The sequence below is a fragment of the Callorhinus ursinus genome, unplaced genomic scaffold, assembly GCF_003265705.2.
Source record: "Callorhinus ursinus isolate GAN/ISIS: 27379988/994484 unplaced genomic scaffold, GSC_fseal_2.0 scaffold8, whole genome shotgun sequence".
Classification (NCBI taxonomy): Eukaryota; Metazoa; Chordata; class Mammalia; order Carnivora; family Otariidae; genus Callorhinus; species Callorhinus ursinus.
In genome coordinates, this window is record NW_027397070.1 from 41,686,309 (window position 1) to 41,712,885 (window position 26,577).

Genomic DNA, 26,577 nt, shown 5'->3' on the forward strand with positions numbered 1-26,577 from the left:
GGCAAGGCAGGATGCAGACCGTTGAAAAGCCCTCTCTCCACAGGAAACCAAACAACAGAGCTGGACGGTCACTGAAGGACACAGATGTTTGTGCTCGGTGAGCAGGGAGGGCCACCTGTCTGGTAGAGAGGGCCCCTCAGAAAGCCCAGTATGAGAAAAGCATGGCCTCCATGAGCAGTGCAGTATTGTTTTGTTTTGTTTTTTTAAAGGTTTTATTTATTTACTTGACAGAGAGAGAGGGGGGGAGCACAAGCAGGAGGAACAGGAGAGGGAAAAGCAAACTCCCCGCTGAGCAGGGAGCCTGATGCAGGGCTCGATCCCAGGACCCCAGGATCACAGCCAGAGCCAAAGGCAGGCGCCCAACTGACTGAGCCACCCAGGCGCCCCCTGCAGTATTGCTTTTTTTTTTTTTAAAGATTTTATTTATTTATTTGACAGAGAAAGACACAGCGAGAGAGGGAACACAAGCAGGGGGAGTGGGAGAGGGACAAGCAGGCTTCCCGCTGAGCAGGGAGCCCGATGCGGGGCTCGATCCCAGGACCCTGGGATCATGACCTGAGCCAAAGGCAGACGCTTAACAACTGAGCCACCCAGGCGCCCCTGCAGTATTGCTTTAAAGCAGCCTTGCAGGGCACCTGGCTCAGTCAAGAGGGCATGCCAACTCTTAATCTCAGGGTCGTAAGTTCAAGCCCCACATTGGGTGTGGAGCCCACTTAGAAAAAAAAAAAAAAAAAGAATTAAATTTAAAAATAAAATAAAACAGCCTTGCAGATAGCCAACTGGCCCAAAACAATGTACAGTCAGGAAAGCAAGAACAGATTTTCCTTCCTTTCTTTACTTTCCCTCTAAGTAGTGTGGGTTTAGGGTCCAGAAGAGACACTTGGTTCACATTTTGGGGATACTCCTACCATTCAGACTGAAGCAACAAGATTCTCCAGGGAAGAAGGCACAGAGGTCTCTAGTGTTATCCAAAAATTATATAGGGAGCTTGCTAGAAATGCAGATTCCTGGGCTCTGCACCCAGAGCATTTGGTATGGCAGGTCTGGGCAAGGCTCAGGAGGCTACAGTTCGTACATGAACCCGAGGTGGGCCGTGGACCACCCTTTAGTAAATATGGCATCGAAGTGAAACTCTCCACGTCGGTGGCAGAGAGCCGACATGCCTGCTGGAACCAAAAGACCTATAGGGAAGTTGTGGTCACCTGGAGTGGGTGCTCAGTAAAGTGTAGGCAGGAGGCCCTTCACTGTCCTCTGCCTCCACTCCTCAGAGCAAAGGAACCTCTCCTTCACAGAGCAAAGCACAGGTCTGCTGGCTCCTCAGGAGTCCCTCTCTCCTTCCCAATTACCATGAGTCTTAATTAGACCAGCCTTTATAGTTCCTTGTGGTTTTCTGGGTGGGGAGAGGCAGAGGGTAGAGTGTCTAGCAAGCCAGACAGAACAAATCAATCCCAGCCCGTGCACATGGCTGCAAGCTGGAGCACCATGAGGCCCTGACAGGGAGCTCTTTACCCGAACAACCCGAACAGCAGCTGAGACGTTCCAGTGGCTTCCCCCTTCAGTGCCCCCAAGGAAATGTCCCAACATGAAGAATCCCCCTGGCAAATCCCATGGCTCCAAAGTTCTGGTTCTCCACAGCCCCTGGACATTGGAAGGCTGTGCAATGTGTCGGATGGGCTGGCCGTAGGACACTCAGTATTAGGGACACTCACCATTAACATCCTCTAGGTGCACCTCCGAGACAGCCCTTTAAGTTCCACATGCGGGTACAGGGGCTTAGGTAACTCTTAAGACGCCATCATGGAAGCACCATCTCTTCCTCCCCCAAGAAACACCCACGGACCTCCAGGTATGGTGCCCGACCAAAGCGCACCCAACTCCACGTATCGAGTTCTCAGTGAAGATGAAAAACTGGGAGGGCCAGAGCTGCAGGAGAAAGGAAGCTTCTGTGCATCGCCTCTTATGTCTTGAAAATAACGCAAACATCCAGGGGTGTCACTGGTGCGTGCACAGCACCAAGTGCTCCCGATGCATCACCCAGGTGGGCATTTGAAGCAGCCTACGAAATGCTCAGTGGGCTCTTCGAGCTCCCAAGGACAGAGGCCTCATTCCCTATTTCAGGTCAAGTCATTTCATGAACAGTCCAGCTTCCCCTTCCCAGCCGAGCATCTGGGAAATTCTGTCAGACACATGACTGCTCAGGTAACAGTGGAGCTGCCCGGGGACAGAAGCAGCACTGCGGGTTGCGGGTGCGGCCACCCTCAGCCCAGAACCAGCACCCCCGCCAAGAGTTCAGCAGGGGCCCGTGCACGGGAAGCAGGCTCTCCCGCCCTGAGGCTTCCTCCTGCGGATGGATGGGGGACAGGAGAGGGCGCCTGGGCCGGGGAAGCCTGGGTTCGGGGAAGTGAACGGGGAGAAGTGAGAGCCCGGTGCAGAGCCGGCAGCTTTAGCTTCTCCTCTAGGACTTTTCCCACTTCCCTTCAATGTTAGCAAACGCCCTGGTCCTTCTGACAAGCCTCACAGAGAGACAGGAACTTGGAGAATGTGGTCAGCAGCCAGCTCTGGGCGAAATCTTTCCCACCTCGGATCCCACTTCTCCCTGGACGCTCATGCTCCTTGTGCCCTGTCCCTGAGCCCTGCCCTGGCGTGAAGAATCTGCTCAGCTGTCACTGCGGGATCATATTTCACATCTTCCTCCCAAATATTTAAGTCCTGACAGTTTTCTGAATCACCTTCTACGCATCTAACACTAGATGAAAATGTAAACAAGGCCTTCAGATTAGAAATGGAAGCCCACAAGCCAGGCAGGCCAGTGGCGAAGATATTTGGGGTCAGAGGAAAATCAGGCGCCCCCCTGCCAGGTAGGGCGCGGCTAGGACAGCCATTAAGGGGGACTGCCCCAGCTCTGACCCTGGCCTGACAAGGGGCAGTGGGTTCACCCCAGCAGCGCCCCAAACCAAGACCTCCATACTCTCAGCATGGTAGAATTCCAGGTCATCTTTCTTCTCTTCCTGATACTTGGCTGTATTTTCCACAATAAGCATTACTTTCCTTTTTAATTAGTTTTAAAAAAAATAGGTTGTGTATTGCTGGTGGCATATTAAGTCAGTCCATCTTATAAAGGCAACTGATGAATATGTAAAATGGTCATCTCCCTTGGCCAATTAACTCAGATCCCAGATATTAACCTAAAATGCAGAAAGTATCCACATGAAAGTAATATTTACAGAGGCATTAGCTAGGATAGCCCAAAACTGAAAAGCATGGAAATGTCCACCAGTGGGAAAAGGAAGAGGAGTATATTTGTCGCCTTAGTGAGGAGTGAAGCAGCCGGTAAAGGTGTCCCACCAGGCCCAGTCCCAACTGGCAAGCCACTTCCTTGCCACTTTCTCCCCCCGCAGGACCTCATCCCTGCTCCACGGCAAGGGATGCTCTGGGCCAGAAACGCCGGGCCGAGACATGGAGCAAATCCAAAAGTGCTTCTAGAGGACATCCTTGGCCTCCACCACCTTCCTTCTAAAAAGGTGCACGGGCCAAACTCTTTTTTTCCTAACAAAAGAGCAGCTTTGGTCCTCACGTGCCTCGTACCTAGAGCAACCAGTTCTCTTCTCTGTAAAGGTCTTGGAAAACCTCTAATAAACACAGGGCCCAGGAGTCTACTCCAGCCCTAGACAAACAACTGCAAGTGAGGGTCTCCTGTGAAAAGCATCTGCAAGGAGTAAGGCCTCGCGAAGGCTGAACCTCTAGAAGCAGAGGATGAGATTTCATTATTCAGTCTCTCACAGAAATGCCTTCATCTAACTGTGACTTAACATCATGTCTCCTGGGGGTTGATTTAAGAACCAATATGCAGGGGCACTTGGCTGGCTCAGGTGGAGCAGGTGAGTCTTGATCTCAGAGTTGTAAGTTCAAGCCCCATGTTGGGTGTGGACATTACTTGAAAATAAAAATCTTTAAAAAAAAAAACACTATGCAAAAAAGGTCTCTGTGTTCCACGAAACCACGACTGACAGCATCGTCCGGCGCACCCCTCTTCTAAAATGGAAAAGTTCCTAGTATTCAGTACTTATAAAAAGTGTCTCTCCCATGAACTGATATACTTCCTTTTATTAGAAACAAACGTATGATAATTCCAATTTCCCCTTTTGCTTTGGTTACCAGGAAGCTCCAAACTAGGGTCAAGGCAAACTTACAAAAACTAACCTCTTATAACACTGTTTTCTCAACTACCTCCTCCTCACCCTGACAAAACTCAGATCTTGCAACTTTTAAAACTCTGTTATACATGAGCCTTTTAATGTGCTCTCCTCAAATGCTTGTTGGAGAAAGGCAAAAAAAAGTACAAATAAAAAAATATTCATGAAACAAACTCTATACTTGGCTCTCACTTTCTCCAGGGAAGGAACACAAAGGCTGTGCAGCTATATATGGGGGGGGGGAACTTTGATAAAATGCCATGTGGAGAAATAAAAAGGAAGAACTAAACTGTATATACACTATGATTACCACTATCAAAATAACGTATATATGAGGATGAAAACAAAAATAGGTTTCTGAAACTATAAATTGTGTGTTTAGGTAAAGGGTTAAAATGGTCATGCCCCCCCCCCAACCCCCTGAAGTTGTTTATCTTCTCGAATGGAAACAGAAGCCCATGTGGGTGAAGGAAGCAGGCAAGCAGAGGCCAGAGCTCCCTGGCCTTCCCCTGTCACCCCCCAGGCTGCCACACTGGGGGAGGGGACGTGCTGTAAGCCCCCATCTGGCTCCTTAGGGACTGGAACCCAGTGGGTGTGGTCTGGATGTCTTAGGGTCCTGAGGAAGACTCCTGGTGCCCTGAAAGCTGTTGGAGATTCTCGCTGTCGCTATCCGCCAGCAGCCATGTGCCGAGCACACCCTCATAAGAACGACAGACTAGACACCTGGACACACAGCTGTGGAGAGAGGCGGGAGCCATCGGCCATGACCCCTGACCTCCAAATGCCTAGGACTTGACTGGCGAGCTAGCGACCCCTCAGCCTTCCCACGTCAGATCAAACGGCACTCCCCCCAGGAAGCTTTCCTCACCCACCCCCAGAAACTACCCTCACCCCCGACAGCCAGACATTCGCAAATGGCCTACATGCCTCCTTCCACAGCCCGCCTCCGCATCTGCCCAGTCCAGGGGACCGACTGCGAGCCCAAGGCCAGCACAGTTGCGGTTGGCGCCCGGGGCCACAGGAACTAAGTGGCCCGCGGATGGGATGGTTCAGCCCCTGCTGAGGGCCGAGGTTAGGGCAAGTGGACTAGAGGCTTCCTCCGACCTCCACTGCAGTCGGGGTCCCCGGGGCTGCCAGAATGGCTGGCAGCCGTCTCTACTGTGTCCATCTCTTCTCCAGTTGGGCAGAGAAGCCCCGGTGGTCTGAGGCGCAGCCTTGCCCTGCAGAGCAAGCAGGAGGCTGACTCACCACCTCGCAGGTGGAGTGAGCTCATTCCCTTCCAGGGCATCCTCAGAACTAGAAACCCACAGCAGAGGTGGTTCCCATGGCAACAGGCCAGCACCTCCCCCACAGCCGCTTCCCTGGAGTACCCTCCTCCGAGCCAGGGGTCACCTACCCCGCCCTCCCCAGCCTCAAGCCTGAGAACAGAGTGAGCAGGGGCCTTGGGCGCCAGGCAAGGCAGAGTCCTCCTCCCTCCAGCACCCCCGCGGGCTTCAACAAGTCTACCCAAACACACTCAACACCAGGAAACTCATGACCCCACAGTTCATTCCTTCTCTGGAAAGTCTGACGACTAGAAATTCTGAGCTAGACTCCATCTCCCACACAACTCCCACCAGTACTCAATCTCTCCCTTGGGCCTTGCAACGTGGCCTGGAGCCTTCTCTACACAGCCAGGTTCCTTCCACTACTCCTGACACGGCTCCCACCCTCCACACCGGACCATATGGGTCTCCAGCCCTCTCAACACGCAGAGTCCAGAGAGCTGAGCGCTGAGCAGGACTCAGGACAAGCCCAGAGCCCACTGCTGCCCCTAAGATGGCCACGCTCGTCCCTCTGCTGACTCACCCGGTAGGCTGCCACCCACCCCCGGGCCTCTCTCCCTCCAGCAGCTCCCAGCCCACTCCTCCTCGCTCATCCCCTGCCCGGCCCTTCCCAGAGCTTGATATTCATCTCTCATGCCTTTGGTCACACTCTTTGCCTGGCCCACCTCCGCGCCCTTCGCCACCACCGCCCTTGGCCTGACTCACCCAGACATACCAGAGATTCGATTTTTAGCTCAGTTCATTGCCTCCTCCAGGAACTCTTACCTGTCTCCTCCAAGGTGGGTCGAGGCGTCCCTTGGGCTCCCTTCACTATACTGCATGTGACGTTTTTTACTGTGACAAGGTCTATAGGCCTGTCACCCACAGGCCTCTCAAGCACCTGACCCTGACCTGCTCTCAAGCATCTGGCCCTGACCTGGAATGAGCAAGTACTTAATATCTGTTAAATCTGAGGGGTAAGCTCATCAGTCTTTGCTGTACTATGCTCCATACTTTTTCTTAGACTTTAAAATGTCATTTAAAAAAAAAAAAAAATGAAATGACCCACAGTAAATGTGAACTAAGTGCACAAACTACTGTTGGCTGCAGTGCCTTTGGCCCCAGAGTATGTCTGACCACCTCAAATATCTGGCTGAACTCTTCCTTCAGAGCCTTCCCTCCCACCCTGGGGCTGGGGCCGTGCCATGTGGCCAGGTACCAAGTAGTTCAAGCCTTCTGGAGCACTGCACGTCCGTGCCTGGAACGGAGGTGACACGAGGCTGAGCTCGCGTTAGGGCTATAAGGTCATCTCGTCTCCGCTCGTCCTTTGTACACGTGAGAAGAGCAGTTCATGCGAGCACATTCATCTAGTGTAAATTAGCCCAGATGGCTAAATATGACAGGGCGGTTTCGCTAAGTGCTGAAGCTGGGTAATGGGTACAATGGGATTCATTATACTCTTCTCTACTCCTGTTTTTGTATTTCCCATAAGGTGTTTTTTTTTTTTAACTTATTCATGCAACTAACATTCCCTAAGTGCCTACCACACCCCAGGCATGGTGGATAAAGAGAGAAGTAAGAAACAACCTCCTCCCCCCATGATGAGCTGAAAACTTGATTAAATTCTAAATTCTTTGCTACCTTATCCCTCCTGGAAAATTCAACATCTGATGGCACATGTGACATAAAGACAATGCTGATCTCCCCAAAGGGCAGAAGAGCTAGTGAGGGGCTTTTGGGCGCTGTGTCCCCTGGGCTTGTCTCCCCAGCCCTGCCTCCTCCACCTACCCTTGCAGTCTCCCCCTGTACGGGGGCAGCCCCTCTTTTAGTAAGTGGCTGCAGGACACCAAGGGTGGGCCACCAAGGGTGGGCCTCGGGGCTACTGCCGATCGCACACGCCCACAGGCAGCCGGGCCAGGATACCTACAAATGACAGCTTTCCCTCAAAGGGCAGGATCCAAACACCCTTCATTCTATCATTACAACTTCTCCTAAAGCCCTCTCAGTATCAGGTGCTAGGCCAGCTTTGGAGATTGAAATAAAGGCCACACGGAGGTCCCTGACTTCAAGGGAATCGTGGTCCTATTGACAGGAAATCCTTGAATTCAAATCCCAGCTCTGCCACTTACTCGCTGCAGGACTTCGGGTGAATGACCAAACCTCTCTGGGCCTCGGTTTTCCCATGTGTAAAATAGGGATCCTAGTGCCCACGTCCCAGGGTTGTCGTGCGGATTTTATGGGTCAGCGCATGGAAAGTCCTTGCCCCGGCACTTAGAGGTAAAAAGCTAAGGACAGTGCCAGGCACGCAGCATTGGAAGAGTTACTTCATGACTCCTGCATTAGTATTATTCACCACACTCCTACGGCCTGTTAACAGGTCTAGGTGACGGTGTAGTTCGAAACGCAAAGAACAAAATCCCAGAGGCAAGGCCAGATGCAAGAGACAGGCTCAGACTGGTTCTGGCTGTCCTTGCACCACTACGCTCGCCTGCCTGAGCTTTCCTGAGCAATGCCCCAGCTACAGCCTAATGGGTAGACGGTGCCCGCAAGCCTGTGAAAGCTTTCCATCTGGCCAGCCACGCCCTTCTCCTCCCCAGCCTGCCCAGACCCAGGATGCTGTAGCCAGGCTGAGCACTGTTTCCTTGTTGTTTGGGGTGTGGGCTTTTGTCTTTTGGAGCCAGCTGCCAGTTTCTGCTCACTCTGGGCCTTAGAGGGGAGGGGCACTTCAGCCCCCACAGACCTGGGTGTGAATCTCGGCCTGCAGCACTCAAGCCTCAGTGTGTTATTTGACTTGTCAGGGTTTTGATCCCCTCACCTATAAATAGAGTTAATGCCTCCTACCTTGTTGCAGGGATGAAGTAAGAGTTTGATGTGCAACACAGGGCCTACAGGCCACCATGACTGGGTCAGGGGGTGGAGCCTGGAATACCTCCACAGATGCAGGGCCAGCCCAACCCGGACATGGCCAAGAAGGTGCCATGCTCTGGGGTAGCTGGTAGAGGCACAGCCAGCACCCCTGTGCCCCCAGGAAGGCAAGGAGTTCCACCTCTCCCCAGAGGCAAGGCCCAGTACAGCCTCATTCCCAAGACCAGCCTTGGGGATGGCCAGTGCCCGGGGTGCCACACAGGGCAAGAGGGAAAGAGAAAAGACATGGGGAAGAAAGGGAGAGGCCAAAGAGAAGCCCCCATCTAGCCCCGAGCTGCCCCCATGTCCACTGCTTGACACAGCACTGGGCCCTGGAGTGTCAGGGACCAGAACTCCAGCAGCAATGACAACGGAGCACCCCCCCCCAATCCTATCACTCAGCACCCGCCATGTTGGAGATGAAGAGCAGGTGTGGCGCGTCCAGCATCACCCAGCAGCCATAGGCAGCTCCAGGTTCCGCAGGAATGTGCAGGAATGTGTGTGTCAGCAGAGAGGTATTTGGGGCCCGAGGAGGGTGGAGACCCAGTTCTGTCTCTAGTGTGGGGCTTCCGGTCTCCAGTCAGGTCGGTGGTGAGGACTGTGGGCTCTGGCCAGGCAGCCCTGGGTTCAAAGGCTAGAACACCGCTCAAGAGCTGTGTGGCTTGGGGCAAATTATTTAATCTCCCCAAAGCTCAATATCTTGTGTAAATTGGAGATGAGAATGGAATAGTACCTTTACTGCACAGTGTGGTTATGAGGATTCATGGACTGAAAGCACATCAGAGACTTAGCACAGGCTGGGCGTGTGGGCGTGTTAGCTGTAAATACGGGACCACGACCGCTAGTCCCACCCATGCCACCAGCCTTGACCCTTTGGCTCATTCCTCACTCCCTTCCACAACTGCAATCTCGGGAGCCAGTCCCAAGAACATCTGAATATAAGGGCAGCCATACAAAGGACCCACCTGTTCTTCACCACCTCCAAACTGACACAGCGCTGCTGCCATCATGTCTGAAATCCACCTGAACTTGACCACCCACACACTAGCCAGAACCCCAGCAGCTCCATCCCTCTGCCTCCAGAGCACAGAGGCTCAGGCTGCCTGTCTATCTGCAGGTGTTCTGGAGCCCACCCACAAGCATGACCTCAGAAGATGGTGCATATGGGCTTGAATAAACAGTCCTTCCCAAAACCAGCCATACAAGGAATGAACCCATGGCAGAGCATCCTTGCACGAGTCTGATCACCATTATGGACCTCAGTCTCTTCATCTGAGGAGGGGAGAACCTGGTGACAGAATAGTCCCCTTCTGGCTCTGGCATTCTGATTTGATTTCTTCCCGCTGCTACAAGGGAAAGAAGGGCCAGAGCTGGCTTCCAGAAGTAAACAAAGTAAAGGACAAGGCTGCCTATTGACACCCGTCCCTTGGGCAGATTCCAAACTGAAATCCTTGCTCCCTGGCACAGGCTGGAGTTTCTCCTACCTCGCACCAGTCCTGTGATGCAGCTAAGCCTACACAAAAGATGGATTATGAACGGTCCACCTTGCAGTGGGCAGAGATGCTCTCCCCACCCCCGGACCACACCTGGAGCACCCAGGCGAGAAGGCAGAGCTAAGGAACCCTTCACCAATCCCAAATAAGGCTCCCTACCTCCACCGGCACCAGGCTTCCCACACGGCCACACCCCAGGCAGGCATTTCCAGAATAAGAGTGCATGCAGGGCCCAAAACACAGAGCACCCCTGGATCCATAAGGGAAACTCACTCACCTGGCCCCACCCACACCCTCCCTAGAGGGTGGGAACAAATTCCCAAAAGCTGAGGACAGGGAAGACTTCTAAAGATAAGAGTCTCTGTGGGTTGGCAGAATAGTTGTCTCAGGGTCAGGCTGGGAAGCCCAGGAATCAACCTCAAGATCACCTCTAGAAGTGCTTGGCTCTACCGAGCAATCCCTATCAAGAGGATGGAAACACAGAGTGCTAGCACTGACCCAGACCTTAGAGATCATCTCCATGTGAAAAGCCAGGTAAGGCATTTAGGACACGCCACTCCCACCATCCTATAACCCAGGCCCTCATGTTGTAGGTGAGGCTCCAGCCTGGCTTATCCAGCAGCACACAGCAGCCACAAGCCCTGGGACATCCTGCCTGCCTGCTCTCCTTATTCCCAGGGGACAGAACAGGTCCTGCCCAGCACTCCCAAGCTCTCTGGAGGCTCTCTCCAAAGAGAACGGTTTTTCCACACCTACTCCTCTCCTAAATGCCACCCACCAGGGTTCCAACAGAAAGGAAGGCAGGTGGACCAAGGTCCTGCTGGACCCCACATGCTGGTGAGCTGGAGGGTCTGAAGCTTCTGTCAGGTTCCACGCCCCCCAGGCTGCTGTGGCTAAAGATGGCAGGCTGCTGACATCCACCGCTTGAGAGAGAACCCTCAGTGCTGGGGCTGGAAGCAGGTTTTACTTCCTTTGAGGCCCGCAAACCCACACAAGAGGACCAGAAACTCCCTAAGATTTTCTGAAGTAGGGGCACTAGCCAAATGCAACAAGGGCAGGGAGCGGAGGGACGTGTCAGCATGACCAGGACCTCGGGAGAGGAATCTGAAGTGGGCCACTGGCCAAAAGAGGGAAACACACAGCTGGGCTGCCTAACAGGGAGCTGGGGGGCAGGGGTGGGGGGCGCAAAGGCTCCAGGCCACCCTGCAATCAGACACCCTGAGAGGGGGTGCAGAGCAGCGTAGCAGGGCCTGGGGTCATCCTAGGCTTGGACCCCATCTCCAGCTGATGCTTCCCCATCACTGCTGCGGCCCTTGGTGACTTGGACTGTCGCCACCCAACACCTGAGCATCTGTCAGGCATCTCCTACTGGACTGTGGCTGCCACACCCCCTCCCAAGGCACCCACTGTCACCGCTCAGCACATCTAATATTTGCTGAGCACCTACCTTGCGCCAGCAGGAGGCTCCTCAGGAGTCACCCTGCTCAGGGTGCAGAAGCACATCTCCCTCCCCAGGCCTGGGCCACCCAAAGTGAGAAAGGACCCAGCTTTCCCTTATTTTGGGGGGAGGGGGAGGAGGCACTAGGTAGTAAATATCAGCAAAGTCACCATCTACGTCAAGACCTGTACAGCAGATTGCAAAAGTAGCCCCAATTCTTCGCCCCTGCCTGGGTCTATCTCCTTTACTAGTAACTTTGAGGTGCCTGCTCACTTGTTAAAAATGCACATTCTCGGGCGCCCGGGTGGCTCAGTCGTTTGAGCATCTGCCTTCGGCTCAGGTCATGATCCCAGGGTCCTGGGATCGAGCCCCGCGTCGGGCTCCCTGCTCAGCGGGAAGCCTGCTTCTCCCTCTCCCACTCCCCCTGCTTGTGTTCCCTCTCTCGCTGTGTCTCTCTGTCAAATAAATAAATAAAATCTTAAAAAAAAAAAAATGCACATTCTCAGGCCCCACCCCACACTGACACAAAGCCTGAGGAAGGCGTCCAGCATCTGTATTTTAACAAGCCTTCTGGGTGATTCTGACGCCCGGTCACGTTTGAGAACCACCCTACCAGGCTTCAAGGCTCTGGGACGAGGTGGCATAAGTCCGCCTGGATCGCAGTGGCATAGCCTCCAGGAAGCCCAGGCGACAAACCCCCTACTAGGAGGGCTCCTGAGACAACGCCCCCCCCAGCCCAGACCCACCTCCAATCATCCAAGGAGCCTCAAAGTCATTCATAGATCAGTGACATCCCCTGAGAACCCTCCAAATGTCTTCAGAGCCAAGAGTTTCACAACAATGCCCAAAGCGAGGGTGATGAGGGCTGCCAAGGGGCTGCCAACACGCCTGTCCTTTCCATCCTCTACCCAGGCGCTAAGTGAGCGAGGCAAGCGTTGAGTGGCCGAGAGCCAGCAGAGAAGGAAGAAAAGGCCAGAGCCAGGAAACCAGGCCGGGGCAGGGAGACATAACTGGAATCCCACCGGCTGCCCCTGGGGCCCAGCCAAGAAGGGCTCAGCTGTGGCTCCCCACCTCGGCCTCTTCCCAAACTCTACGTGCCCAGAACGACTAACTTCCCAATGTTGCAAAATGCCACTGTGAGACATAAAATGCAAACTCATTTAGAAGCATTCCCAAATCCACAGTAGCTTTCTGTCATTACATATTTGCTTCATCAAGAAGCAATAAAAGCACAACCGCTACTCTGGGAGGAGAAAAACTGGCAAAGCAGTGAGTCCCTAAGAAGCTGACTGTCGGAGGCCCCGGGAAAGGAGAGCGGTGGGCAAGGGTGCAGGTGCCCCCCAGGAAATGGGAGCCAGGTGCCAAAACATGTGTGTGAAGAAAGAAAAGAAGAAACTGAGGCTGGCTGCTCCTGCCCCTCCCTCCTCAAATACCAGGGAGTCCTTGAATGCCGGGGGGGCGGTGGCGGGGCGGGGGGGGGGGGGGGGGGGGGGGGGGGGGGGGGGGGTTGCGGAGCAGCAGGAGCAGCAGGGTAACACGGAGAGCAGCCCGCAGAGGCAGGAAACCCAGCTTTCCGTCTCGCCTCCAGCTGTAAGCCCCTGCGCGACCCGGACAAATCCCTCAGGTCCCTCAGCCCCTCCAGGCCTCAGCTGTGGTCTCATCCGTGAAGCTGGGGGACCAGTCCAACCTCGACAGCTCCAGGGCACAGGAGAGGTGCAAGCAGAAAGGACAGCGTGCATGCGTGGTGCTACGTTGGCTGTGACACCATTTAAAATACAGACGACTATGCAGGCAGCGACTGCCTAATACAACATACGCTGAGGACAGAAAGCACCAACACCGGATAGCGGTTACTTCCAGGGAGGACGACAACAGCACGGGGGACAGGCACACCAGCCCCTCACCGCCACCTATAACACACATGGTCTTGGTGCGCTGGCCTCCAGAGCAGAAAACCTAGAAATAACAGCTGGAACTGCCTGAGCCTTTGCAGGCCTTTCTAAATTTCCTTACCTCCAGCTAAGTCATCTCATAAGGGTGCTGTGAAGACTAAATGAGGGGCGCCTGGGTGGCTGTCAGTTAAGCGTCTGCCTTCGGCTCAGGTCATGATCTCTCGGTCCTGGGATGGAGCCCCGCATCCAGGCTCCCTGCTCAGCAGGGAACCTGCTTCTCCCTCTCCCTCTGCCCCTCCCCCTGTTTGTGCTCCCTCCCTCCCAAATAAATAAAATCTTTAAAAAAAAAAAAAAAAGACTAAATGAATTAATAGTTGGGAAACCCTTGACCGCACCTGGCCCACAGCACCCTACCAGGCTGGTACACACCGGGGGGAGGGGGCAGATGCTCGGCTCCACATCCCCAGACACATTCCCTGGGCCTGGGCCTTCTGAACCAGCAGCTCCCGTGGAAAGGGAATTAGGGGCAGGTCCCTGAGCCTGGCAGCCCTGCGCCCCACTGTGTCCTTACTGCTTGTGCAAGCAGCCCTATTACAGGGGTTCCGGCCAGGCCCACTGAACTGAGACCCCTGTGCAGCATTCCTTAATATTTTTTTAAGTTAGTTATGTACAATGAACCTCCAAATTAACTACTGTTTAACTTAAACAAAAACAGTGGCTTTCACAGAAACTCAAGCCTGGGGAAACATCTAAATTAGAAAGAGGCCTCAGGGTTTCATGCATGCAAAGATACCTCTGAACGGTCCCAGCCAGGATCCAGGATAAAGGGCAGGAAACCAGGGGTCTGGCCCCGCTTCCCCTGCTCCGGGAAAGCAGGATTCATGAGCCACCTCCTCCATCTCCCAGCTCCCAGAGCCAAGTCTGGAAAAGCACTGTGGGTTCCTGGAAAGAAAGACCTTTCCGAAATATCGGGAACTCCATTGGAAAGTGCCATTATAGATTATCTGGAGGATGTCTGCGGTGTTTGAAAGGGAGCCACTCCTCTGCCGAAGTCAAGACAGAGGCCAAAATCAACACAGGGGCTTGTGAGATCCAGAGAGACACACACGTGTGCCTGCATTCGCACGTGTTGCACGGCCTGCACTCCCGGGACAGACCCGGAGGTCGGGAGCACAGCACCTCTGCCAAGCGGCTGCCCCCGCCCCTCCCCGGCCCTGCAGACCCCACGCTGGGAGGCCGTGGGGATCCCATTTCCTGGTGGTGGGACTGAGAAGAATTGAAAGGCCGACTTCTCTGCATCCCCAAACCCCAGGCTGTGACGGTGGACAGTCCCACATCGGACGTAAGGAGAGAAGACAGTCTGACTGTAACAGGCCCTCACCCACCCACACGCAGGGCTGGCAGCCTGTCCTCCAAGATGGAAAGCCAAGTTCCATTCGGAGACCTGCATGAAGGAGGCCACCCACCTCGACGTACCCACCCCTCCTGGAGTTTTACCTACAGAGGATTTGAAAATAGAGCTCAGAGCACCCCTCCATTCTGTTCCCATCCGTTTATAATCAGCTTTACATATGGCTTTTAAAAATAAATCTTCGGGTCCATAAAAGTGCTCCCCTGTGAGCCCTGGCCTGACCTCAAATCACAGGCCTGTGTCTGCACTCTGACTGGGCCCCAATACCAACCAGCACGCAACAGGAAAAACAAGGCAGGGAGCAGGCAGCTTGTCACCAGCTCCCTTCCCCCACCGACCGCTTTTCCGCCACCCGCTGAACCACTTGGGGCCTCTAATTTACACCCTGAGCTGAAAGGTTCAAAACTGGGGGTCAGGAAGGGCACCGTCCTCCCCCCAGGGCTGTCCCCTGGCCTGGCCCGCAGCGCTGAAAAGCCTGAACGGACTCCAACCTAAGCCCCCCAACTTTCCCTCACCAACTTTCTTAACAGTCTAAATGCTTAAACAAGAACCTCCAGCTTTGGGTTTCATTTAAAATCAAAATAAACAGTGAGCCTCGTGCTACCTGGTTCAAAGCCTGTTTCCCTGGTGACCCAACAAAGGGAAAGATGAGCAGGTGAGGCTGAGGGAACCAGATCAAGAAGAGGGACATGGTTGAGTCTTAAAGCAGGGAAGCCAGTTCCCAAAAGCTGAGGTCAGCTCTACAGAGGCCACCAGGGACACAGGGACCTTCAGGTTCAGGGGACTTGAGTCTATTCCTATCAGTTACTCCTTCTACTCAAAAGTGTGGAGAGGGGCACCTGGGTGGCTCAGTCGTTAAGCGTCTGCCTTCGGCTCAGGTCATGGTCCCAGGGTCCTGGGATCGAGCCCCACGTCGGGCTCTCTGCTCGGCGGGAGGCCTGCTTCTCCCTCTCCCACTCCCCCTGCTTGTGTTCCCTCTCTCGCTGTGTCTCTCTCTGTCAAATAAATAAAATCTTTAAAAAAAAAAAAAAGTGTGGAGAAATACAATTAGAATGTTATCCTACCTTTTCAACCAAGAAAAGTAACTTTGGATAGGCCCTGCTCCCTTGGCTTAGCCTCTCAGACTCTTCAGTCAAAGACTTGGACTTAAGACCAACTCCACCCCATTCAAGCTGAAAGAGAGACCCTGGTAAAGTCACTTGACCTTTCAGAGCCTTACTTGCCCTGTCTACAAAAAGGGGATAAGACCTCACAAGTTTGCTCATCATGATTAATGAAGAGAAAACCACGTGTGAAAGCATAAATGCTAAAAACCACGAATCGTGGGGCACCTGGCTGGTTCAGTCAGCAGAGCATGCAACTCTTGATCTCAAGGTCATGAGTTCGAGCCCCACAGTGGGGATAGAGTTTACTTAAAAACAAAAAAAACAAAAAAAAACCCACGAATCCTGGGGCGCCTGGGTGGGTCAGTCGGTTAAGCATCTGACTCTCGGTTTCACTCAGGTCATGATGTCAGGGTCATGAGATCAAGCCCCGTGTCTGGCTCCACACTCAGCAGGGAATCTGCTTGAGAGTCTCTCTCCCTCTCTCTCTGCCCCTCCCACTCCGGTTCTCTCTCTCTCTGTCTCTCAGATAAATCTTTAAAAAAAAACCCATGAACTTGAGTACTTGATTATAATGAGTACCTGATTATAAACCATCTTTAGTCGTTCCTTATGATTTCATTTATATAGGCCTTGTCTCTCAAAACAAACTACAGAATAGCAAAAGGTTTGTCAGTACTTCTGGTTAAAAGTTGAGTTCTGAAGTCGATCTGCCTGGGCTCATTCATAACCTGGCTTACTGGCTGGTTGATCTTGGCAAGATACTTAACCCCTCTGAGCCTCAGTTTCCCTGTCTGCAACCAGGAAACTAACAGTACCTTCCTCAAAGGGTTGACAGATTGAGGTAATCCAAGCCATACAACCCTCAAATAGTGTGAACAATCAGTCACTTTACTTATGTGGGGAACCAAGATGTTCCTAATAAATACTGGCTGGTTGGTATAAAGCAGAAAACACTCCTTTCCAGCCTTCCCTTCCTCATCTTCTCTTCCCTCCCCAGGAGGTAGACAGTGTTTACATCACCTCCCAGATCTTGGGCTTGGGAAATGCTTGAAACCAAAAGGTTCCCCTTAAGGACCAAGGGCACCAGCACCTTCCTTCCCAGGCCCTTCTCACTCTGCAGCTGTCGAGCATGTTACTTTCTATCTCCCGGCTTGGGATTTTCATCTGTCAGGAGTGATCATCCCACATCCCTTCCAGGGCTGCCACGGATGCTAAATGGGGCCACCGAAAGAACATGTCTGACATGCAAGCCATGTGCAAGAGGGGTTTTCTCTGTGTCCCCCACCCCCCAGGTCTGGAGAGGACCCCACAACCTCTCAATGAAGAACAGACCCCAGCCCCAAAGCAGCCCACCACAGCCAAGGACCGAGGCAGTTTCCAGGGTAACAGCATCCTCTGCATCTACTCCCGATTTCCATCCCCGGCTGCTTTTGATTCTCTTCCCGCCCCTGTAGTGGGCTAAGTCACCTCTTCCCACTATTGCTAGGCAACCCTAAGAGCAGTGCAGCTGCCTCCCGGGGGAGGACCCCAGCCCCCCTCCCCTTCCCAGGACTCGGGTCCTGGGGAAAGCTGCCCCCCTTGGACACTCCCACCCCTCCCCATTAACCCAGGGGATGGCAGAAGGTGAGAAGCGCTCCCAGACCAACAGGGTTTAGAGGTGCAGGTGTGGTGGACTTGACCTTGGGGAAATGAGGACAGCCACCCCCTTCTTCCCCAACCCAGCCTTCTACTTGCCTGTGCTTGTGTGTGATCTATTCTTAAGCAGTTTCCAAGCACAGGGTCACATCAAGCTTTTCATGAAAGATGCCCCTCTTGATTATTTTCCTCCTCTGCAGCTCTCCCGCTCACTCACCATGAACCTAGATCCCTGACCTTAGAGTAAACAGTGAGCAAGAGAGAACAGGTAGACACAAACGGAGAAGACGGGCAAGGAAGCAGAGAGCACCAGCAACTCCTGGGAGGCTGCTTAGCTCCAGAGGTGGGAGGACAGGCAATTGTCATTTTCTTCTATTACTTAGCATGTTCTCAGGTTTTTTAAATTAAGATAGAATTATACCACACAAGTCACCCACTTGAGCGGGTTTTAGAACATTTATACATACATAGTATATGCATATAGACTATATTTACATATATTTAGTGTATACATGTTTTGAGCAAGTTTTAGTATATTTATTACATGGTTTTCGGTGTATTCACAAGGTTGTGCCACCATCACCACTATCTAATTCCAGAATGTTTTCATCCCTGGGTTTTGTTTCATCTATGTTTGTCTCTGGTCAAATGTTCCCAGATAACACAAGCATTTCTTGGATAAGCAGCAAAGCGGTGAGAAGGCAGAGGAAGCCACACCGCCCAGCCGGGGATCCAGGCCCACCTCTTACTGGCTGTGTGATCTTGGAAGTTCTGCAGCTGCTCTGAGCCAGCCCTCTCATCTGTAAAATGGGGATAAAGTGCCCACCTCACGGGATCAGATGTGCTAATGCAGCAAAGAGTCCCCAACACAGTGCCTGATACCTAGCCTGTGCTCAGAAGTGGGGGAGCCCCTATGAATATGATGCAAAAAAGCATTTTTTTTTTTTTTTAAGTACAGTTCTGCTCCCAGCTCTGGTCTGGGAAGATGACTGTGCCCAGGCTGTTGGGGACTGCCACCATTTTTGCTTATTTGTCTGGGAGGGCTGACTGGGGCACACAGAGCAGGCACGCTGGAGTCATGACTTGCCCAAGTGGCTTTGGGGCTGATGCATCACTATCCCGGACTCCAGGTGCCCAATGTGTTGAGAACCTGCCAGATAATCCCCAGCCAGGACATGGAAGCAGGGGCGAGGGCAGGCGAGGCAGAGAAGAGAGCAGCTGACCAGCCCTCTGTGTAAAAATTTACCCCTGCGCACTGAGAAGGCAGGCTTCTGGGAGCTTGGACTTGATGCCTAGCCTGGGACCCAGTGAGAAATCTTGATGTGTTAAGAGGAAGGTGGGGACGCCTGGCTGGTTCAGTCAGTGAAGCATGTGACTCTTGATCTCAGGGTTGTGAGTTCAAGCCCCATGTTGGGCACAGAGATTACTTAAAAATAAAATCTACTAAAAAAAAAAAAGGGGAGGAAAGTGGGCTTCCAGGCTGTCTCTGAGCCCCACTTTGCTGGGTCTCCTGCCCCCACCACTCCTAAGGCCCCTTGCCTCCAGCAGGACCAGGTCCAGACAATTAGTGCTTAGCAGGGCATGGGTGCCTCAGCAATGAGACACAACCCTGGGTCTGAATCAGGAGTCTGAGCGGGCTGACCCATTGTGGCCAGGACTAAGGAAGCAGGCTAAGGGGTTTCCTCTGCCCACGGCTTCTTGGCCATGACCTCTCTGGGGAGCTGCGGACTAACCTGTCCAAACCAGCCAGTGGGCTCTGGAACCTCTCCCATGTCCTTGGCAAGTAACCGAGCCCCACTCCCCAGGCCCTTGCAGAGATGTGTGCCCACCAGGCATACTCAGAGAGGAGAAAAGCAGGACTAGTGGGGAAGGCGCCCCAAGACCACAAGCCCGTTGGCTGCACGCCACGTTCTAGGAAAAGCTTGGGTGCGTTACATGTGGGGGCAGCTCAGGTGGCGTTAACTGGCTGGGATGGTCCCCACAACACCTGCACAGGTACGGGGCTCAAGAGCCCCACCTGTGAGCTGTACAAACAGCCTGGCCTCTCAGAAAGGTGAGCGGTCAGCTCTGGGAGAAGGACAAGGAGAGAGAACAATGGGAGCGGGGGTTGCCCGGCCCGCAGCAGCTTACACATGGTTGCCCTCTGGTCTGCCCTTCCACACTTCTGGCTCCCTCCTGTCCTGCCCTCCTTTACACACACACACACACACACACACACACACACACACACACACACAGCCCAACTGCCAGGCTTCCCACAGAATCTTCAACCACTGCCTATCCTTCCAGATGCAGCTCAATGCCACCAGCTCTTCTTCCCCTTCTCCACCAGCGCAGGCAGGGAGCAGGGCTGGCCCTGGCCCGACAGCGGCCAGCACCACACCTCGGGCCACTTGGGGCGCTGCCTGGTGTGACATTCTATTTTTCTGCTTCTCTCCACCTAAACCATGATGTGCACGACCCCAGGTGGGTGAAGCATCGGATACCTAACAGGGATTCACCCAGTGCTCCCTGATGGACTCCGCTGGGAGACACCATGGATGTTCTTACACTAAGAAGGGACTAGAAGGTAGCGGAGCAGAGACACCGGGTCTTCTCTAAAGACACACAGCAGCAGATCACAGGTCTCAGGCTCGGGCTGCCCCACCCTGGTTCCAGAACCACAGAAGGCACCAGGTCTTGTGTGACAAGTCCTCAAGCCAGGCTTAGGGTTTGTGGCCACTGGCCAGGCGCCCAGCTCCAGGCCTTCCTGGAGAAGGAGAGGGGAAGCCCAAATCCCAACAACAAACTACAGGACGCCTGTGTGGTTTGACCTCCTCACACTTAGAACGGCCTGCAAGGAAGGGCCCAGGGTTCCAGGCCTCCCCCTACCCGCACGCCCACTCCAATGAGCACAGCCTTGGCAGCACCTCCTCAAGAAGTCAGCTTCAGGAAATGACTTTCCTCCTTTTCCTTTGGTGACCACAGACCTTGCAGGAGCCTGCCAGCCTATCACACCCACAAGCCCAACTCTAGTGATTAACAGCCCCTCAAGGTCTCATCATTCCTTGGGCACCTGGATGGCTCAGTCGGTTGAGCGTCTGCCTTCGGCTCAGGTCATGATCCCGGGGTCCTGGGATCGAGTCCCACATCGGGCTCCCCCTGCTCGGCGGGGAGCCTGCTTCTCCCTCTGCCTCTGCTTGCCACTCCCCCTGCTTGTGCATGCGCTCTGTCGAATAAATAAATAAAATCTTTAAAAAAAAAAAATCTCATCATTCCTCAAAACTGGACAATCTGGTTTTCAGTGAGCTCCGGGCCTTCCTGCATCTGTCCTAGGGAAGCCTATGTGGTAGCCCGAGGCAGCCCCGCAGCCCCGTGCTCCAGACCCCCATCCAACTCCTTCAGGCTTTGGCGAGCGTGTCCTCAGAGTACCCACAGGAGACGGGTTTGGGAGAGGAAGCGGAAAAGCAGGGCTGGTGGGCTGCCAGAGGCGTGGGCGGGGCCTCAAGAACGCCCTCAGCTACCTGACCGCGGGGCCGTACCCTCTAGAGGAAATCCATGCTTTGAGGTCACTTCACCTGTACTATAACAAACTGACAAAGCTTTTGAGCGCTTCACATTCATCTCTTCATCCTGGATACCCAGGAGGTAGGTAAAGGGTAGTCAAGAGATTCTACACCATTCTATAGGGAAGAGATTGAGCAATCAGAAAGGTCAAGTGACAGGGAATAAGCCACAGTTGACTTCAAGGTCCAAGGTCAAGGAGAACACAACTCTGCATACTCCTAGCCAACTAGCAGTTGGCTCCTCCTAAGATGGGTTTATATACTGCACCTTATCCCCAAGAATATAGGGTAAAGGCCACAGAAACTCTGGCTCCTCAGAAGAGTTAACATGTATTTATTGAGCACTCCCTGTTAGGTGCCATGCTAAATTCCCTACACACGTTAACTTGGTTTAAACCTCCACTCAAAGATATGAGGCAGGAATGATTAATTTCCTCATTTCCCCATTGGCATCATCAGGCACAGAGCAGGTAAGTAACTCACTGAAGATCACATCGGAAGTCCGTGAAGGGGCCAAGATTTGAACCCAGGGTGCCCAGAGCACGTCTGCAGAGGCTGGAGACAGGATACAGCCCCAGATGGGCTGGTTTGTCTGGAATGTAAAATATTCCAACCCTATTTCCACCTCCCTCCCCACGTCCCGGAGTTGGGAGCCATGGGTGATGCTATGTTTCTCAACACCTTGCCCTGTACTAGGCACCAGGGGTTCAACAGAGAACAGAAGAGGCTGGGCCCTGTGCCCACGGCCACGGGCACAAGGTGAAGCAGGCAGGAGTGCAGAAGGGCGAGGGGGAGGAGGACCGAAATGAGAGTCAGTTCTCTCCTCCTGCACGTTCAACTTCCACCAGGCATCACTCTGCTTTTTGCAGCCCTGACCTTTAAGGCAGGCGGATATCCTGTTCTTCCCCAGGTAAACCCCTCCATAGCAGGCCTCCCCCTGGACCGGTAGCCTTGACTAGCTCCTGCAATGGTCCTGCAGTCTAGCAGGGAGTATAAACAAGGGGGCCCATCTTCCTGGGACCTGGCATGATGTGGGTGCAGACTCGGGACCTGGGCCCTCATTCACCTGCCAGGTGAACGCCTATTTCAACACCATTAGCTCAACAAATATTGACTAAGCTCCTATATGTGAAACAAAACAAAACAAAACAAAACCCCGGGCTGGCATCTGTGGGAATACCCATTAAGCCCGAGCCTCCGGGATTCAAGAGAGAAGAGAGAATAAAATTTCACAGCTGAAAGCTGCCATTTTACAAATCTTCGTCAACCCAGCAGGTGGGGATATTAGTTCCTTTTTATAAATAAGGAATTGGAGGCTGAGAGGTTAAAGTAACTTGCCCAAGGTCACAAGCCTGCAAGAGTAGAGCCAGGGTGCTCCTCAATCCATGCTCTCTCCAGCTGGGCCGGTGTCCGGCCGGGACGCACAGGAGGGTGTGTACAAAAAGCACGTGAGCAAATAAGCCGGGGGTATCGTCATCCTGCAAAGATGGGGCATTCAGACCTGCTCCCTTAAAGAAGGCGGCTTTAGAGCTCAGCCTCGAAGGCCGGGAAGACTGGGAAGGCCAGCCAACTCCCTAAGCCACTGCATTCTGTGTCTGGAAGCAAGGAGTCCAGGCCCATGAACTCTGCACGGAAGCATTCTGTGAAGACGGGACAAGCCACAGCCCACCAATGTGGGTTCTTGAGTCATGCCTCCTGCCTGCACCTGCCTAGGCCTACCCAGTCACCAGGGAAGTACTTCCTACCACATCATTTCACCCGAGGCCTGTCAGAGCCCTGAGGGATCAGCAGGGCAGGGCAGAAATGCAGCCCATTTACAGAGGAGGAAGCAGATCGGAAGCACCTGTCTGGAGCATTCACTGCTCCAGCCGCAGCACTTGGAACTGGGCCTGCGAGAGTAGGTGCTCAAAAAGCATTTGTTGAATACTCTAATGAAAGCTCAGAGAAATGAAATGACTTGCCTGAAGTCTCTCCAGTTGTGAGTGCACCACAGCTAAAAGCAGGGCCTTCTGCCTCCCACCCAGAGGCCCTCATACCCCACTGCACTGTGTCCTCCCACCCACCCAGCTACGTACTCACTCTCCTGCCTCCTTCTGGAATGGCCAGCCTCCTCTGTCCACTAGTCTGTCTGTCCTCATCCCTCACCTCCCACGTTCAGCAGGGAGGCTGTCAAAAGGAACACCCAGGCTGGGGCGCCTGGGGTGGCACAGTCAGTGAAGCGTTCAACTCTTGGTTTTGGCTCAGCGTACGATCTCAGTGTCATGAGATCGAGCCCCACGTCGGGCTCAGTGCTCAGCATGGAGTCTGCTTGAGATGCTCTCTCCCTCGCCCTCTGCCCCTCCCGCTTGTGTACTCTCTCTCTCTCAAATAAATAAATAAATCTTAAAAAAAAAAAAAGCAACAAGTTACTTTAGGTCTGATCTCCCATATAATACCACTTCCTGATATCTCCAGCACCCCACCAAGAACTAGGTGAAATTTTCAGACAAGAAAACTTGAGGCCCATGCAAGGTAACAGAATTAATGGCAGAAAACAGAAAAAAAAACCTTGGATTTTCAAAGTCAGGTGCAGAGCTTGTGCCACGCCCCCAGCCACTCCATCAACCCCTCCAAAGCACATGTTGGCTCCCGTTGGTCCAGAGGTCCTTGCAGGCTCTGGATGCCAAGTCCAACTTTCCTGCCCTTCGCCCCAGCCCCCTGCCATGCACCATTTGGGACTCTGGACTGGTTACTTTCCCCTCTGCCCCTCATTTCCTCAACCTCAGGTGTGCCAGGCTCACATCCAATGCCAGCCCTTGCAACTGTTGAGTTTACCCCCTAGATCACCACATTTCCCAGATGACCCGTTCCCACCTGCCTACAGAGGCCTGGGACACACCCACCACCGCCCATGTCAGAGTTTTACAAGTCTATATATGTGCATATATATATATATACAGAGACAGAGACAATATAATTTTTCTCCCAACTATATTTAACATTCATTCATTCATTTAATACAGAATACTATACGCAGGTCCAGTGACCAACACTGGGGAGACAAGAGTTTTTGCCCTCCCAAGAACTTCATCCCACAATCCTGCCGCTCGTGCCCCAACTAGCCATATAACAGATGCTCCGCAAAGGGATGTCTCCTCGACTTTCCCTGGAAGAGCCCAAGACATCCACCGCCCTAATCCCACCCCCTCCTATCCAATTTAAAATCTAGTCTCAAGAAGTCCTCATCCTGAAATTTTAAAAAGCACCACCCCCCCGGCCTTGACCCCACAAGAATCTTCAAATTAACCACTCCATTCTGAGCTCCACCAACGGCCCAACTGTCCCAGGAAATAAGCCCAGTGAGTGGGGGACTCTCACAGCCCTCCCCCCCAGGGATTGGGGGGGCAACAGGAAGAGGGGGAGGGATGTTTAAGCAACTGTCACACTGCAAGTAAGTCAACTCCAAGCCGGAGACCTTCTGCCGTTGCCCTACAGGGCCAGGCCCAGCAGAAGCCCCTGCCTGGGTCTCAGGTCGCCGGGCTTTGAGGAAGCCCTTTGTGCGTGTGTTTTAAATTACCTCTGTTTGTCTGATGATGAAGTGAGTAAAAGGGCGCCGATTCAGGGTTTAGGATTCCTGAGTGAGCTAATACAGGATGCCTTTGGCTGAAAAAAAAAACTTCAGTCGGCTCCCTAAACTCCCCCCCCTTTTAAGTTTAAAAAAGGGAATGAATGTTACCATTTTTGGACATGAGCGTTCTCCCTCAAGCCCAGCCCAGCCCTAACCGCACTATCCAAAGGGACGCGCCATCCTGTCCCCCCCCGTTCCCGGGTCGGCGGGGGGGGGGGGGGGGGGCGGTTGGAGGGGAGGGGGGAGGAGAGGAGGGTGTTCAGGGTACGTGGCCGCCTGGGGCAAGAGCTCATAGCTCTGGCAGGAAGCAGAGGCAGGGTTGGGGCGCCCTCCTCTCCCTCCCCACAAGAGTGGTTTCTGACCTCTTCCTGCCACCGGCCACTGTGCCCAGGTCCCATCGCCAGCTCCGAGCCAGCCCCCGTGGCGGGGTGCGCACCCGGTACACCTCGTCTGGGACGCCTGGGGACGGTGGCTAAGCAGAGATTCCCCAATGACTGACCCCAGATATCCCAGTAAACAACCTCTTGTCCTGGAGCCCTTCAACTCAGATCAAGTTGCCCAGATTCGCCTTCTCCCAGGAATAAGTGGGTATCGGAGGGGCAGGACGGAGACGCAAACCCATCTCCGCCCGCAGCTGAGTTTAGCAATAAAACGGTTTGCCGTCCTGACCCCGCCCCCACAGGGCCGGCTGGGGAACCGGCTTCTGCCCCCTGGTTTTCTCGGCTCCGGCCCCACTCCGGCAGGTCCACCTCCAGGCAGACCCGAAGGTGGCTGCCAATCCCCGCGGCGCACGCTTCCCCCCGCCCACCCCCCGCGGCCTGCCGGCTGAGGTTGGAAGGTGCAGGGTCCCCCGCAGGTACGGAGCCCAGGGCGGCCCAGGAAGCGCGCTGCCACCGCACGCCATATGGAGAGGCGGCCAGGGGGCGGGGAAGGGAAGGGAAAATCGATCCGGAGCAAGCAGCCACCAAGCCAGCGGCTCAACCCCAGGCTTCCAAGCACCGCCTCCCACCCCCTGCCCACGCGGGGACCGTGCGGCTGCAGCCGGGTGGCCTGAATCGCGGACCCCAAGGCGACCTGCCCGCCGGCGGCCCCACCTCCCCGCGCTCGGGCTCGGCGTTCGCGGGCTCTGGGAAAGGGGCTCTCCCCCTTCCAACCGCGCCTGTAACCCAACACCCCACCTCGCAGCGGCCGCGCATCCCCCGCCCCCGCTCGGGCGAGCGTGGAGCTCGTTCCGAGCCGGGAGCCGGGAGCGCGGCGGGCGGAGCCGGTCGGGCCGGGGGGCTGCGGCGGGCTGCGGAGGCTGCTGACCTTTCTCTGCTGCTTCTCCCAGGCCGGGTCCAGGAGGAGGTCCCGATCCCAGTCCTCTTCGGGCTGCATGTAGTCGTTGGTTTGCTGGGAATCATAATGGTCCATGATGGTGCGCGCGTGCTACGAGCTGGATTTCTTCCTCCACCTTCTCTCCCGGCGGCGGCGGCGGCGGCGGCTGCTTGCTGCTCCGGCCCCGGCGTGGGGAGGGAATCGGGCCGGGCCGGGCCGGGCCGGGCTGGGCTGGGCTGGGCTGGGCTGGGCTGGGCTGGCGGGGCCGGGCTCGCTCCCCTGCGCCCGGTTCCGCCGCGGCGGGGCTCGCGATAGCTGCTGCTGGAGGCGGCGGTGGCGGCTGGAGCCCGCGGACTGCCTGCCTGGGACCTAATCTCCACGCACAGTGAGCGAGGCGGACACACTCGCGCTGCGGGAGCCGAGGCGGGCGGGGGCGGGGGGAAGGGGCAGAGCCCTCCCGAGGTTCTCCATTGGCCAGGCCGAGTTGCCCAAACTTCCCCCCATCGCCTTTCATTGGGAATTCCTGGCATCCGTCAGCCAGGCCGCGGCGCATATAGGTGGACTGGGCGGCCCCCTCCCGGCGCGCACGCCCCCGCCCACTCCCCGGGTTCCCACTCCCCCGCCGCTCATGTGACACCAGCTTAAGCTGAACGGGACCGAAGCCGGGGGACGCCTCCCCGAGCTCTGGGACCGAGCGGCAGCGCGCCTCGGAGCCCCAGTCGCCGCCGGGGA

At 54.5% G+C, this 26,577-nt stretch overlaps 1 protein-coding gene across 3 annotated transcripts in view; it reads right to left on the reverse strand.

Annotated features, from left to right (window-relative positions):
* The window catches only part of ACTN1 (actinin alpha 1), a 95,840-nt gene extending 69,577 nt beyond the window's left edge, over positions 1-26,263 (reverse strand). Inside the window, exon 1 of one of the 3 annotated variants that reach the window (XM_073895413.1) lies at positions 25,837-26,263. In XM_073895413.1, coding sequence (XP_073751514.1) covers positions 25,837-25,941 — 105 coding nt within the window. In that variant the 5' untranslated portion in view covers positions 25,942-26,263. The remainder of the gene's footprint in view (positions 1-25,836) is intronic. The other 2 variants (XM_025869813.2, XM_025869811.2) reach the window with 2 other exon arrangements.
* Positions 26,264-26,577: the final 314 nt, after the last annotated feature.